Below are 14387 nucleotides of genomic sequence, written 5' to 3' on the forward strand. Positions count from 1 at the left end.
CTCACACAATCACCAACCAGAGAGCCCCGCCTCCTCTTGTCCGTGTCAGAGCTGCGGTCACATGTGTGCTGGGATGCTTTGACTCAGTATCATGAAAGAGAGTTTTCTCATGCAACTAACTTATCCTCTAAAGTTGTGTATGAACCGATGCCCTGCTTGTTTTACATCCGAGATAGTTAAACGAGCCATGAATTCCGGCGCGAGACTGCAGCAGTTGTGCAAAATTTATGTAATTCTCGGGACAAGTCTGACACTTGTAATGCAGGAAAATATTGAAATCCCGCATATCACTCTGCAAACTGGTGGTAAACGTGGTTAAAATTGGCCTCATGTCCACACCAACTCCCTCTTGATTTTCTCACACAGCAGGCAGAAATATGCACGGTCCCTTACAGGAGTGTGGGGGGCAGGTGTGAGGGGATCAGCTCGGCTCCTATACAAACCGTGACTGATTGGCCCATCCATGGGTCACCTGACAATCATTTTATCATTTTCAAATTCATTCATCTGGGATCAATAAACTGGTGGACAATCCTTGTTGTCTTTTTATTCCATGCATGCATATTTCACATAGTGCCTGACGCTTTTGGCGATGTTTATGATCGTTATTTACGCTCTTAAATAAACCTTGTCCACATGCAGATTATGACAGAACCTCTTCAACCTTTATCAACCTAGGAGTATTGACAAAAATCACACAGGCATACAGACAACAGGAGGAGACAAAACATGCAATGTGTGAATATAAATAGTAAAGAGAGAGAACATTAGTAGATAAAGTCAGTGGAAGACAAACAAGTTTCATCATAAAGCACATTTATCAAAATACATTATCTTACCTATTATAAATATGTTATATGTTACAATAAACTGTTTCTTAACTAATTATTTGGTTATTAATTTGTTAAATCTTTCAGATGTCAGACTCATTTGCATGTGGGGAGGCCTTTTTGACAGCATAGATAAACTTTACACTTAATATTGGTATGATACAGTCCTAAAGTTACTCCTGATGTGGCAGGAAGGCTAAAAAGTTCACTTTCAATCCAGTCATTCATATATGCATAAAAAAATAATGACAGACAGACAGACAGATAGACAGTAGGGTGTGAATCTCTCCTTCTCAAGACAATTCCATTCAGATCTCGATTCACAGACTATGATTCGATTCACTGACAATTCATTAAAATACACAACGATTCAGTCCAATCCGATTCGATTCGGTTCAGTCTGATGTGATCTGATTATAGAATCAAATTAACTTTTTGCTTTAACAAAAATTAGCAAAAAAGGGGAAAACAAGAGAATTCATAATACTCTAAGTTTATTTGATCTTATTCATAAAACATACTAAATGCCAGGCCTCCTGTGCTAACAATCTAAAATTATGTTTAAGAAAGTTTTCATCACACCCAGGTGCCCAGGTGTCTTACTTTGACATTAAATTGGGAGATAAATATTAAAATGAGTTTTTACTGCTACATATTTGACCTTCTGTACTTGTAACTTCCTTAGCATTATTAATCCCAATAACAGTACAAACTAAATATCACATTTTCCCAAATTAAAACAAATTTAAACTCACAAAAAGATTTGAATAGACAGAGCTCTGTGAGTCAGCTAGTACAGGAGAACAAAGAGTTAAAACAATATTGAAAATAGTCCAATTAAAACAGCTTTCTATACATATTTTTCTTTCATAATTCCTCTTAATTTGAGTATTTAGTCTACATGTTGCAAAATTATTAAATCAATTATTATATATTAAAAATCATTTCTCTTACTATCTAACTGTTCTTGATTGTTATCATTCTTGAATTAATTCACTGGAGAACAGCTGATCTCCAGCTCAGTGAAGTCCTCTCTGTTTAATATCATATCAGTGAACTCAGATGTATTGATTATGTCACCAAATCAATCACTCCCAACAACACGTTATGGTTTTAAACCTTGTGAATAAAGGGGCTGTTGTTACGGTGATAACTGAAGACTTCTCTGAGTTTTAACTCAGAAAATTGTTTATGTTCAGGTCTGTTTGTGCTACATCTTGCATAAGCATCTTAGCTAAACTTTAGCTCCGTCGTCTCAACAGGTGAGATTTATCAGCTGCTGTAGTTCTTAATTGCTTTTCTCCTAAGCGTACAGACAGGCAGACATTTCAAAAGGTATCCTTCCTTCATATAAAGTCCACATGACTTTTTCCTGAGGTGCAGAACTGTAACTGAAAGACGTTTAAGCAACTACCAGTGAAACACATCCAGCTACCTAGTGAGCGACTACAGGAAACAGAACTTTTTTTATAGGTAAAAGGTCACCGCGGGTCACGCCAGATTACAGACGCTGAGCCAGAGCATGGCGGAACGGGCTATGAGCTGCCCAAAAGTGGGTCAACCCACCAGGAAATACAAGGTAGGCCTGGGCGATATGGCCTAAAAATCATATCACAGTATTTTTCTTGCCTTTGACGATAACAGTATTATATCATGGTATTACAAAATTAGAAAGAGATAATGCTTTTTAATCCAAATTCAAGTGTTATTAACCCCCTTCTCCCCTTAAAACAAGCCTTTGATGGCATAATCAGTTTCTGTCTAAGTATAAGAAGACAGAAAATTTGTTTTTTTTTTTTTTTTTTGGAGTCTCTCTAGGTTTACTTCTGTCTAACTGCTCTCCAAGTTTTGCATTTCATATCCATCCTGATGAGGTGTGTTAAGCTGCTAATGACTTGAACACGTTTCCTAGTGAAGGCATTCACAATAAAAGCGTTTCAGAAAAATAGCCGCAAACTTTTATTTTGAAGAGGCTGACGGAAGTATTGTGTTTAGCATTGAGTTAACTTAGCTTTGGCTGCCGTACCAGAGAATACAGTAAGTTTACAGCAGCTTTTCTGACCTCATTTAACATTGCGGCCTGGATCTTTGACTCAATGTGTACTTAAAAAAGAAAGTCATAAGTTAAAATAGACTTTTAAATGGTTGTTTAAGCCATTGTAAGAGGAAGAGCCGCAGCGCTGCGCTCTGAGACCAGCCAAAGCAGCACTTGGCTTGTTTTAAAGCCCCAGGCAGGCTGACAGAGGAAAAAACAGACGTTTTTGCCTGCTAACTGTGCCTAGTTACAGCGGCAAGAGTCCTTGACATTCAGTTAGTTACCTGGCTACACGTAATGCTAGACCTAAACGTGCTATTGACTAGACTCAGCCTGTGCAGTGTGTCACAACTCACTCTCTCTGCCAGCTGTGGGAGCAAATCTGCCTTGGGCGTGCATCACAGCACAACGTAGGCATTTAAACCGGTGATGACGGTGTTGCAGAAATCCATTCTGTGACAAAAATGTTACCGGTGACAGTATCAATACCGGTTTACCACCCACCTCTAATGTTGGGTATGAGTCCATCCCTGCTTGCATAGTTGTCTAAGCGTCTCCGTTGTAAACAATCCAGCTTGGCTAAGGAGGCAGCTCTCTGCATTGTACTCAGCCAGCGAATGGTACGGGCTAAGACTCCACAAACTCCTGGTAACTAAATTCATGTCGGCAGTAGGAGCAAATAACTTCGGTCTTATCTGACATGATTTGAAGCCAAACCTGCCATTCAAAAGTCTCTGTCCATTATCCATTTCTGCTCACTTGCACTGCATCACAACGGAGCCCCTTCCTGATCTCCCAAACTATGGGATGGGTCGAGGGTCCCACAGAACATGTATGCGTTAATCGTGCAACAAAAAAATGAGTGCTGTTAAAAGCATTTTGAGTTAACGGGATATTAATGCTTTAACTTTGACAGCCCTAAAATATATATATATATATATATATATATATACATATATATATATATATATTTTTTTTTTTCCCCCAAAGAACAGCACTATGGGACATAACAAAGCCAACACTTAAATGTGCCTTGGATCTCAGTGTGTGTGTGAAGAAATATGGTTAACTGACAGCAAACAGATGGGTTCACTCTCACACATAAAGAAAAACAGCAGGAAGCTGTGAGCAAATCTTGGACAATAAAAAAAACAGCTCCAAGAGGTGAAGCAGGTATTGAAAAACCAAAGCAAGAAAATTCAGTGCATAGAGCAGAAATCAGTTTGCTTAACGGAAATGAACTATGTGATTTTATTATAGTCTTTATTGAGAACATTTCGAACTTGAACTACTGGAACAGTGAGGTTATTTTTGCTGTAGACTGAAAACATTTGAGTTTGAAATCAAAAGATGAATATGACACAAGAGATCAACATTTCAACTTCTATTTCCAGGTATTTAGATCTGGATCCGACACACAACTTACAAAAGAGCTTTATTTGTAAAGGAACACGGTATTTTTAGGAAGGGGTGGGAACTTAGAACCAGTTCCCGTTGAGAACCGGTTCCAATTTGCTCGATCCATCGACATCATTTACATTTTATCTTAATGATTCCCTTATCGATGCCTCACTCCTGTGTGCCATAAAGTACTGGCCTCACATGAGGCAGTCAGCAAACATGAACAGAGAAGCTGAGGAAATTAACAAACATTTACAGGACTGTACAGTATCTCCGCAAGGTGTTTAAAAAAAAAAAAAACATACAAGCACTTGTCGGCGTGCATGCATACGCACAATGAGTGGAGCACGTGCCATTGCGGCGCTTCATTTAATTCTTTATCAAAATGCTTCCAGCCTAAAATAAAACACGTTTATAAGGAGACATTTACAGAAGCAGTAGAAGAATAATTTAAGTAAATCAGGTTAAATCAGGGCAGGGGATCAAATGAAGTTTCTCTATTTTCTCTTTCAAAGACACAGACGTGCGCTCTTTTCCTCTCTCCTCTTCTCCCAGACTTAAGATGAGAATTGATAATCCTGATCTAATATCAGAATCTTTGAATGTGAAGTAATGTTCTGTGTGATTGTAAACAGATAGAGATTGGACTTCTATACTTCCATTCTTGTGAAAATGATGTTCAGCAGCACAGGGCCACTGCTAGCAGCCTTGGCTGAGTTGGCTTTTTGGAGGGCAAGTTAGGTAGCTTTAGAGGAAGGAGTTCTAAAGTGAAGAGGTAAAGAAGACTTGAGCAGAATAACTCAAGTAAGGTAGAACTTTTGTCCAGTGGTAGGTTGGATTTGTATTCTTGTCTAAATGCAAAACAACAGATGAAAATACTGGCCAGCGATTTTATCTGGCTGAGGGAAGGTTTTGTTTCATCAGTGTGGTTAAATTTTGTTAAATTAAAACAGCTGCATGATGTCATTTGAAACACACAAAACGTTATATTTAATTTATATCTCAGCAATTTGTTTAAGATTTGTCTGGTAACTCTGACATGGTCAGCAGCCGTTGAAGCAGCCGCAGCATTAAAGATAACTGAAAACTGACCCTGTTCTAAGGAGAGAAGTGATACAAATACATAGCTAGAGAAACACAGACTGAAAATAGAAATAACAGCATAAAAAGAGGAAAGGATATGGGCATGTAGAGCCAGAGGGCGTGTCTCCCACCATCAGCTCTCTGCTCTTCCACTGAGGCTCAGAGGTCACCTCTGACCCTGCCCTGGGCGCATTACCACCCTGCACGTCTGTTTTCAGTGTGGGTGTGTGTGTGTATCTGTGCATGCCAACCCAGCTGCGCTGCTAGGCAGCTGATGGAGAGGAGGATGAAGGGTCAAGAAGGGTCAGCTGTGGCTCGGTGTGGTGTTGGTCTTCTTTTGCTGGGTAACAAGAAATAGGAGGCACGAAGAGGAAAAGGAACAGGAGGATGAGGAAGAGTGAAGCTCCCAGAGGTGAGGGATAAGGAGAAGGAGGGAAAGGTCAGGAGGAGAATGCAGTAGGCCTTGAGCAGTGTGTTTAGAAAGAGAAAGGAGGACATGAGGTGAAGGTTCACCAGTCACAATGTAGATTAAACCACACTCATAAAACAAGAGGCTTGAACACAGCTCAATAAAATCCTGTTCCGTGTCCATGAACTGTTTAATTCTAGCAACCAAACCAACGCATCATAAACACAACACAGAATAGGCAACACACTGAACCAGAGGCCTGGACAATCAAACAGGGGACATGGATGGGGTAGCAACTTTAATTTTAACTCAGATTTTAAAAAAATGTGTAATTGTGTTACCATGGCGGTTAAGCTGCAGTTATTCTGCTCCAGAGCTTGATACATTAAGGCTAAGATATAAAACCCTGCCTACCGGCCATTTAATTCTCTTGCCCACAAAGTCTCTGAGCTCAGTGAGAAGAAAGCAAAAGTGGGAATTGGTAAGAGTGACAGGTGAAAGATAATTATGAAGCATATTATTGGTATTTAACCAAGGAGAATAAAAGTCTCGAGTATACATCAGAGCAATGAAGAAATTCAAGTAAAAGGCAGATGTACTTGTTAAACTTGTCCTTCACAAATGATGGATCAGTGATAAAAGCTTTCATTCATAGATCAACACACTGGGCTGCATTTGACTAACCTGGCAAGAAAACCACCCATAGAAAGCATTTGGGAAAGGGCAGAGCCTTTGAAAAAAACTTGGAGGGTGATTGAATGAAAGTTCTGTCTGTCACATCTTTACGGGCCAATCAGAACAACAAAACACATGATGTAACTGCTACTGAAGGACTAAACTCCACAGAGAACTGCATAACGCCGTGAACCATGGCGACTGCAGACGTTTCAGAACACGACTTTTGTCAATTTTGAAAAGAAAACAACTCATTGCGGTTCTTTGTTCTTCTTTTTAATGAAGAAATGTCGTCAAGTTCTGATAAAACTGGCGCTTTAGCAGCATCCATGCTAATGTCTTCCATCACAGTTGCATCGGTCTCTTGTTTCTGCTTGCATACGTCAATGGAATGGGGGTTTTACATTGTGTGTTAAATTATGATTGTCTTCAAATGACATAGTGAGATTTAAAGTTATTACATTTATCTGTAGTATTTATAAAGTATTTATCATTCTTTTTTCATACACAAAACAACATGTTGATAAAATGAAGGTCATGGCATATAGGTTCCCCACACTCATCCATCAGGAGGCAATCAGCCAGTAAAGTATGCTTCTCTGCTACAAAAAGTATCTAATGTTTGTGTTTTTTTTTTTTGTTTGTTTGTTTGTTTTTTTTTTTGTTGTTTTTTTTGCTGCAACGATCCCACTGTTATCTGAAGGGGATAAGCAGCATCATGTGACCATTTAATTTGATCACCTTTATAGAGATTCAACCATATTTGAATTTCAGTTAGCATGACCTAAATTATAACAGTTTTCAGTATTATCATGGAATCATTACAATTTAATGATAATCTAAAAAAGTATGGATTAATCATTTCAAATCATTTCAACAAGTTAGAAATAAAATAAGCACCACAAGGACTATACACCTTATGTTTGTAAAAACATTTAAAGTAAATAGTAACATCTTATCAAATGTGTATTAACAAAGGTAATTTCTTAATAAAGTCATCAAACTTTGTTGATACTTTTATTCTTATTTGATACTACATATTTTAACATGTTTTTCATTGAAATTACCAAAGTTACCAAAAAAAAAAAAAAAACTGATACACAAGTCCTATTTTCAATCTGAAACTCCTGTCAATCTGGAGTCCCATCAATACCGCTATCAAAACATTTCTGTTCTTTGGAGGAAAGACAAGCAACAATCTGTCTTTAACAGTAGTGGTATAAGATGAGTAGTATTTGAGATATGAAGTTATTTATTGTTATCCATAGTACTACTCTTTCTTACTATAGTTCTACATTGCTTTATTATATACTATTTAATTAAAAGCAATCACATTTCTCATCATTACAACTCAATTCATTCAATTTTCTTATCAAAAACTGAATTTTCAAGTATTTTTTGATGATACGTGAACATTTCATGACATTTTATTCAGGCTGCATTCACGTGATCTTTTTTTTTATCTGTCCTTGAATGCATCATAATATTGACGTTGCTTCACTCATTAAGTGAGCTAACTAACTTATGTTCTGGTGATTTCAATGTGGATTTCAACATTGGAGAAAAAAAGGTTTTAACTAACAGGAGCTGCTCCAAAGTTTGGGAGTTACGTTCATTACCTCCGCCAAGGAAGTTATGTGATCTGCAGGGTTTGTTAGTTAGTTAGTTTGTTTGTTAGTTTGTTAGCAACATAACTCAAAAAGTTCTGGACAGATTTTGATGAAATTTCAGGAAATGTCAGACATGGCATAAGGAAGAACTGATTAGATTTTGGGAGTGATCTGGATCACCGTCTGGATCCAGGAATTTTTTAAAGGATTCTTTACTATTGGTAGATAGGGCTAATGGCGGAGGTCTGTGTTTTTCTAGTTAACTCTGAGAAGCAACTAAAGACAATGATTGCAAACTACTCTCACAGTCCTCTGAGTTTGTTGTTAATGTGTTCTTCCATCAACCTGACTGTCTAAGGTGGGCTACTGCATTTTGGTGTAATTTGATCCATAATGCTGATTCGTATTGAGCTTATGATTTGATTAAATTACAGCTAAAGGGTTCCTTAGTAGGGTTAGGTGTTTTTTTTTTTTTTTTTTCTTTCTGATACTGATGCTAAATCAACTTTTAAAATGGTATCGGAGCTTAAACGGTGCCTGAATCGGCACTTCTAGGAGGAAATAAAGGGCACTAAAAATGCTTTACGAAATTCAAAGGCAAAGTTAAACGTCAAATTGAGCAATATATCAAATCTCAAAAATCCACTAAGAACAAATTCATACAATTCATTCACTACCGAACTCTCAACTGCATTTTAAACAACTCTATCCTCAACTCTACACTTCACTTTTGAATGACTCCTACTAGAACTGGCAAGTGCCACTTAACAATCTAAACGGCTTATTTGTACTTTCTTACTTTTTATTTAGTAATCAAGTAAATTTAAATCACAAAGTTAAATATTATAATAATACATGATAATCCATTATCTGTGTGCACGCAAACTTCATTTTCCCCCTGCAAAAGCAAGAGCCCGCACCCCCATACCAAAAAGTCTAGATTCATCAGGTCTGTTGATGGGACAGAGAGGGCAACAGCAGCAACAACAGAGAAGGAACGGGACTAAACTTTGACCCAGGTGAAAGTCTGATAATTGTTTGCCTTCCTTCATGGATCTGATCCACAGAGACAGTCCGCTGCAGTACGTCTGCTTTCGCACCATTTAAAGCATTTTATACTTACACTGATAAATACCTGAAACAAACTTAGAACGGACAAGAGGTAGTGCTTAGAGTTTGTGCATTGTCTGATTGTTTATATTATATCTTTTCTAACAAGCTTGCCAGTACAGCGCGCAGTGCTCTCCTTCATTTAAGGCCATTACTTATTGATGACCTCTCGCTCCACTATTAATATAACAAAATAATAATCCATCCAGATTATCATAAAGAGGGACAGAATCAAAATGATGCACCGACGTCATCACACGGAGCGTCCACCATTGATGAATTTGTACGTGTTGATGACTCAGTATATCTAAGTGTTGTTTTTTAAGGTTGCAAAATAGCAGCAGATTTATACAATATCTGATCTGACACCGGAGTTATTCCAGCTGACCTGGGATCTGTAGCTATGTTAACTTTAAAGAGCACGATGAGGAGAGAGTGAGAGAAAGCGGTTCATAGCAGAGAATTTTTGCTCACAGTATGTAATCTGGAGCCTGATCAGAGTTCCAAGCATTTCTGATGAATGAAACCCAGACTTTTTAACTTGTATGAGCCCCTACAGCTGCTTTACTGTGTGTCGATATACTATCTGAATCCCCATGGAATTCTTTTACGCGCCATAAACTCTGCCTTTTCTCTACGTTTGGATGCCTTTCAGCGCTGCACCAAACAAGCTCTCATGTCACAGGACGGCCTGTGTCCAGAGCAGGATTAAATGATCAGATAAAGGATTTTTTTAACGGTGATGAGAGCTGGAGGTGAAAACGCCTCAGGATTAATAAACGATGCTCCGTTCAAACGTCAGTGATCAAGACCACAGTTTCACTTCTTAGTGACATGAAATAGAATTAGAGGTAAGTTAATTCAGTGGATGATAGTTTGGCCTTATAATTTTATAATAACAGAGGTTAAATCAGCCGTGTGATTAACCCCGGCACACACTTGTCCGAATATTTGGCACTCTCCTTTACGCACGGAGGATGGAAGATGTTTGTTATCCTGTGAGCTGCTGGTTGTGACTAAAACAAGGGAAGAAGTTTTATTTTACAAACCAAAAACCCTCTTACAGTCATTAAAGCCTGACTTTGCCAGAAACTGGTCAGAAATGTGGACTGGACTGGGATCCTGCTGTCTCGAGCATGCAGCTGCTGCCTGGTGGGCTCTCTGAGCCGCGAAACGTGCCGCGCCGAAGCATGGAACGATTGACCTCACACTGGCCAAATGTACCAGACTTTAGGCTGAAAAGGGCCCAGGCACGGTACGGATGGCCTAGTGTGAGTACACCCTAAGGCACTTCCTGCTTTTCATCTGGACTGGTGGGGGGTTTCCTTTGAAGTGCAGCAGCACAGAATTTGGTTTGGTAACAGACATGTGTTGGCACCGGATTTTAGTACTCATCTCTACACCTTAGGCCTGCTTGTCTGTCTGTGTCCTACCTACATAGCACGCTGTCTTGACAGTATTTACATAGAAATTATGGATGGTTTTGTTGATGACTGTATTAAGAGTTGTATGATATCCATGGGGGAATTTTATTATGGTTATCATTAATACCAGTAACAGTTTCATCTCTACACCTTTATAAGTCAGTGAAGCTGGATAACCAAAAGATACCCTGAGTATGTTCATAGATCAGGCCTCTCCATCTCTCTCACATACACACACACACTGACACAGACAGACAGGTATACAGCTATGAAAAGGCCAGTGTCTTCATAGTCTGCTCTCAGAAAAGGTTATTAGACATCAACCGAAACAGGCGGCTGTCTCAGCCAATAAAAAGTTGAGGCGTGGGTGCTTGGGCCAGGGGGTGGGGGAGGGGTCAAATCAAGGGGTGACAGGTGGACGTTAGGACTTGCCATACAGGTGAATGCAGATGGGACAGCTGCCAACACTGATGCTAGCTGTTGATGTCAGTTAAATGTCAGCCATGTGTGTATGTGCACTTTTGATTATGTATATGACGTGTGTGTGTGTGCATGGGGGGGATGCGTTTGCGTGTGTGCTGAGCCCGAATCTGAAGGTCAGATGGAATTACACACACACACACACACACACACACACACACACACTGTCTGTCTGTGATTTCCTGGTGTCCTGGTTATGAAATGAATATGGAGGAGTTAGAGCAGAAGGCTCAGTGACACTGGGACAAGGTGATAGGAGCGGACAGGTGTGCGTGTGCGAGCGTAGGCCCGTGTGTCAGCGCTTTGTGCCAGGATAGCAGGTGGCTAGTCAAAGGACATCAGTGACCTTCTCCTTATCCCTCCCCATACCCTCCTCCCTTTGTCCATCTCTCTCTCCGTCCCAAAGTCCCAATTCATTTCACCCCGAGTAGCAAGCGTGCTGTCTCCACACAACAAGTCATGGGCACATTGAGAAGATGAACACATAGGCAAACACAGGTGTGGGTGGTTTATTCATGAACCTGTGTGAGATTCTGTTTTGACACAGACTTGCTGAATAATGTAAATGTGCTGTGTGTCCTCCAAGCAGAGGAAGCAAAGGGTGAGAAAGGCTGGAAAATATGTGTGAAAAAGAGCTAAGTGGAAGTGTGTGCGTGATATTCTTACCTTTAGAGGCTGACGGAGGGAGAGCAGGAGAATTGAAACAGACATGGAGTCATGAGAGAGGTGAGGGAAGAAAACATTACTGCAACTACTCATTACTGCTGAACTCAAAATAATAATAGCATTATTCATAACATGCAAACCAAACACTCACTCTTTGTCTGTGAGGAGAAGGCCAATGTGAGTTTGGCAAAGAGCTCATTGTTTTCAAATCTGTCCTCTTTTACACTGGTCCAGAAACTGTTCTCAGAGAGGTCCTCGGGGCTGATCTAAGAGAATGAAAGGTTGATGTGAAGGGAAAAAAGATGGAGACAAAATAAAAATGGGGGGTCAATGTATTTCATGATCAGCAGATTTTAAACTTCAAACGAGAAATCCAAAATCAAAAACAAGCTGTTTCTCAGTCACTATTTAACCTTCAAGCCTAAACTTTGTTTAACCATCAAATCTTCTCTGACTTTTGTTGCTCAAACTTATTCTCCCATCTGTTGGGGACCAAAAGGTACAAAAAAATCATTATTCTGTGGCAAAAAAGTCCTCAAAATAATCATGTATTTACCAAAAAAGGTCATTGTTCTTTGTATTGCTGTTTTGAGCCATTTCTCAAAGCAGTTCCTCTCTGCAGAGACATAGAGGGACACATCACAGGCTCTCTGTCTTTCTTTTGCTCCATTATGAGCTAATCAGGCAGTCTCCATCACAGTCTGCACAGACATACAGTAGCTTCGCAGTTTGTCAAAGCATGACCCGATGATGGAACAGCCCAACACTGGTTGTCAATCCATCACAAAGCATTGTAGGATACAACATGGCTGTTAGCATTCAAAGCCAGCACAGTAACTATCAAAAATGGAATGAAAATGGATAAAAGGATGTTCTATATCAGATTTACTGGTGTGGGTTCAATCTTTAAAAACTCTTGAAAGTAATCTAAGTTCCAGACTCACAAAAAAGCTTTATAAGGGATTCAAAGGCATGGACAGCATCACTGAAATGGCCTAATGACTAGCTTCAAGAGGAAAAAAAAGTAAATAAAAGGTTACAATCAAAATTAATAACCTGTGTCACTTTTAGTCGTATATAACAATGACGGATCCAGAGGGTTAAAAATAGGGGAAAAAAAAACATGGAAAACCCCACCCTTGTCCCTTTCAGGCAGTTCAGAATTGGGTATCAAAAAAACAAACAAAAAACATTTTTGTTTCTTCATTTTTTCCAAATAGAAGTGAAAAATGAAAAACAGTTTGTTAATCAGTGCTGTAACATTATTTACAGCCTGCAGTGGGTCACACATATTCACCTTATTCCTGGATATCTGTGTGTAGCTACAAATGTGGGTGTGGGTGAATATCCTGTACAGTAACAGTTATAGATAAACATGTTTTCTCCCGGCAGCTTACTAAAGTGTCTTCTTAAGAATGGCGGTTGTTGAGAAAGGAATAAATCCTCAATTAACTAATGCTTCATTTTTGTTTTAAACCGGGCATCCAACTAAATGGTTTTATAGGCTGAAGTTATGCTACATTTTCTGTAATGCCTGGTACCTGTCCCTGTCTGTTTGTGGTTGCACTAATAACTTGCTAACGTTGAATATGTGTCTCTTACAACTGTGTTTATAACATGCTGTTCACTGCCTAAACACAGAATTTATGATTTACTTAACTAAAGAGATGACCAAGTGAATCATGGATTTAAATATAGCTCACACATTTAGAGTGGGACTAGTTAATGAAATAAGAATTTCAGAATATCCACAAACCAAAGAGAGAAATTTTAAAGCTCTGACTGGGCTCTACATCTTCTTGAAATATCTAAGGTCCTGTCCCAACTCCTTAAACAAAACGTTATCATCGCCATTACAATGCAAATAGGCCTACTGATATGAAACTAACAAAGTTAACTAAATTCATCTGAGTACAGGCAATGTCTTCATTGTGTCCTTTCTAGTAGAAGGAAGAGGAATAATAATATGATCATGTTTAAGGTGCAACAGATAATGTGCATACTGTTATTTTCCCAATCACTCTAATAATCAGGGTTACCATCTCCTTTCTAGTTCGGATCTGACAGAAGGGACCGGAATTCAGCCCCACGTTTCAAGCAAAGTATCATGGGGGTGAAGAATAAGATGGATAAGAGAAAAAAAAAATTTCCATTGTCTGATCTTACGTTTTTGATCAGAACACAAAAAAGGATGAAAAATGAACATTTCTCATAAAGTAATTTCTTTTGGAAATTTGGAAAGCAAAAACAGATAAATAAGAAAGTGTGTTTTCTGTTAGCTTCCTGGGCCAAGGCCAGGTTTTTTCCATTTTTTTTTCCCTGTTTTTATTTTGAACAGTATTAGGGAAACAAATTGTTTCTTGAGTTGGGATTCCTCGATTTAAATTAAAAATGTATTGGCAGGAAAATAGATGGACAATTGTATCAGTCTTATCACCATATCATGAAATTACTTTCATGAAATTTCAGTTCAAGGCACAAAGAGGAAAAGGAGAATAGGAGAGAAGCCTTCAGTTTCTCTAATCTTAACACACCGTCTCCACCACAAAGCCTCTTTACCTTACAAACAAAAAAGCAAACAAATACAAAGAGTCACACTTTTTTAGTCCTTTCTTTCTTTTGTCTTGCAACCTTTTAATGGAGCTCTTCCTCTCTCTCAATTCT

At 38.8% G+C, this 14387-nt stretch overlaps 1 protein-coding gene across 3 annotated transcripts in view; it reads right to left on the bottom strand.

Annotated features, from left to right (window-relative positions):
* The window catches only part of LOC121516273 (protein diaphanous homolog 1-like), a 156367-nt gene that overhangs the window by 84797 nt on the left and 57183 nt on the right, over positions 1-14387 (bottom strand). For all 3 annotated transcript variants that reach the window (XM_041797476.1, XM_041797474.1, XM_041797477.1), the window contains 2 exons: positions 11875-11989; positions 11724-11732 (listed from right to left, as the gene is read on the bottom strand). In XM_041797476.1, coding sequence (XP_041653410.1) covers positions 11724-11732; positions 11875-11989 — 124 coding nt within the window. The remainder of the gene's footprint in view (positions 1-11723; positions 11733-11874; positions 11990-14387) is intronic.

Source organism: Cheilinus undulatus, linkage group 10 (genome assembly GCF_018320785.1).
Source record: "Cheilinus undulatus linkage group 10, ASM1832078v1, whole genome shotgun sequence".
In the NCBI taxonomy this organism is placed as follows: domain Eukaryota; kingdom Metazoa; phylum Chordata; class Actinopteri; order Labriformes; family Labridae; genus Cheilinus; species Cheilinus undulatus.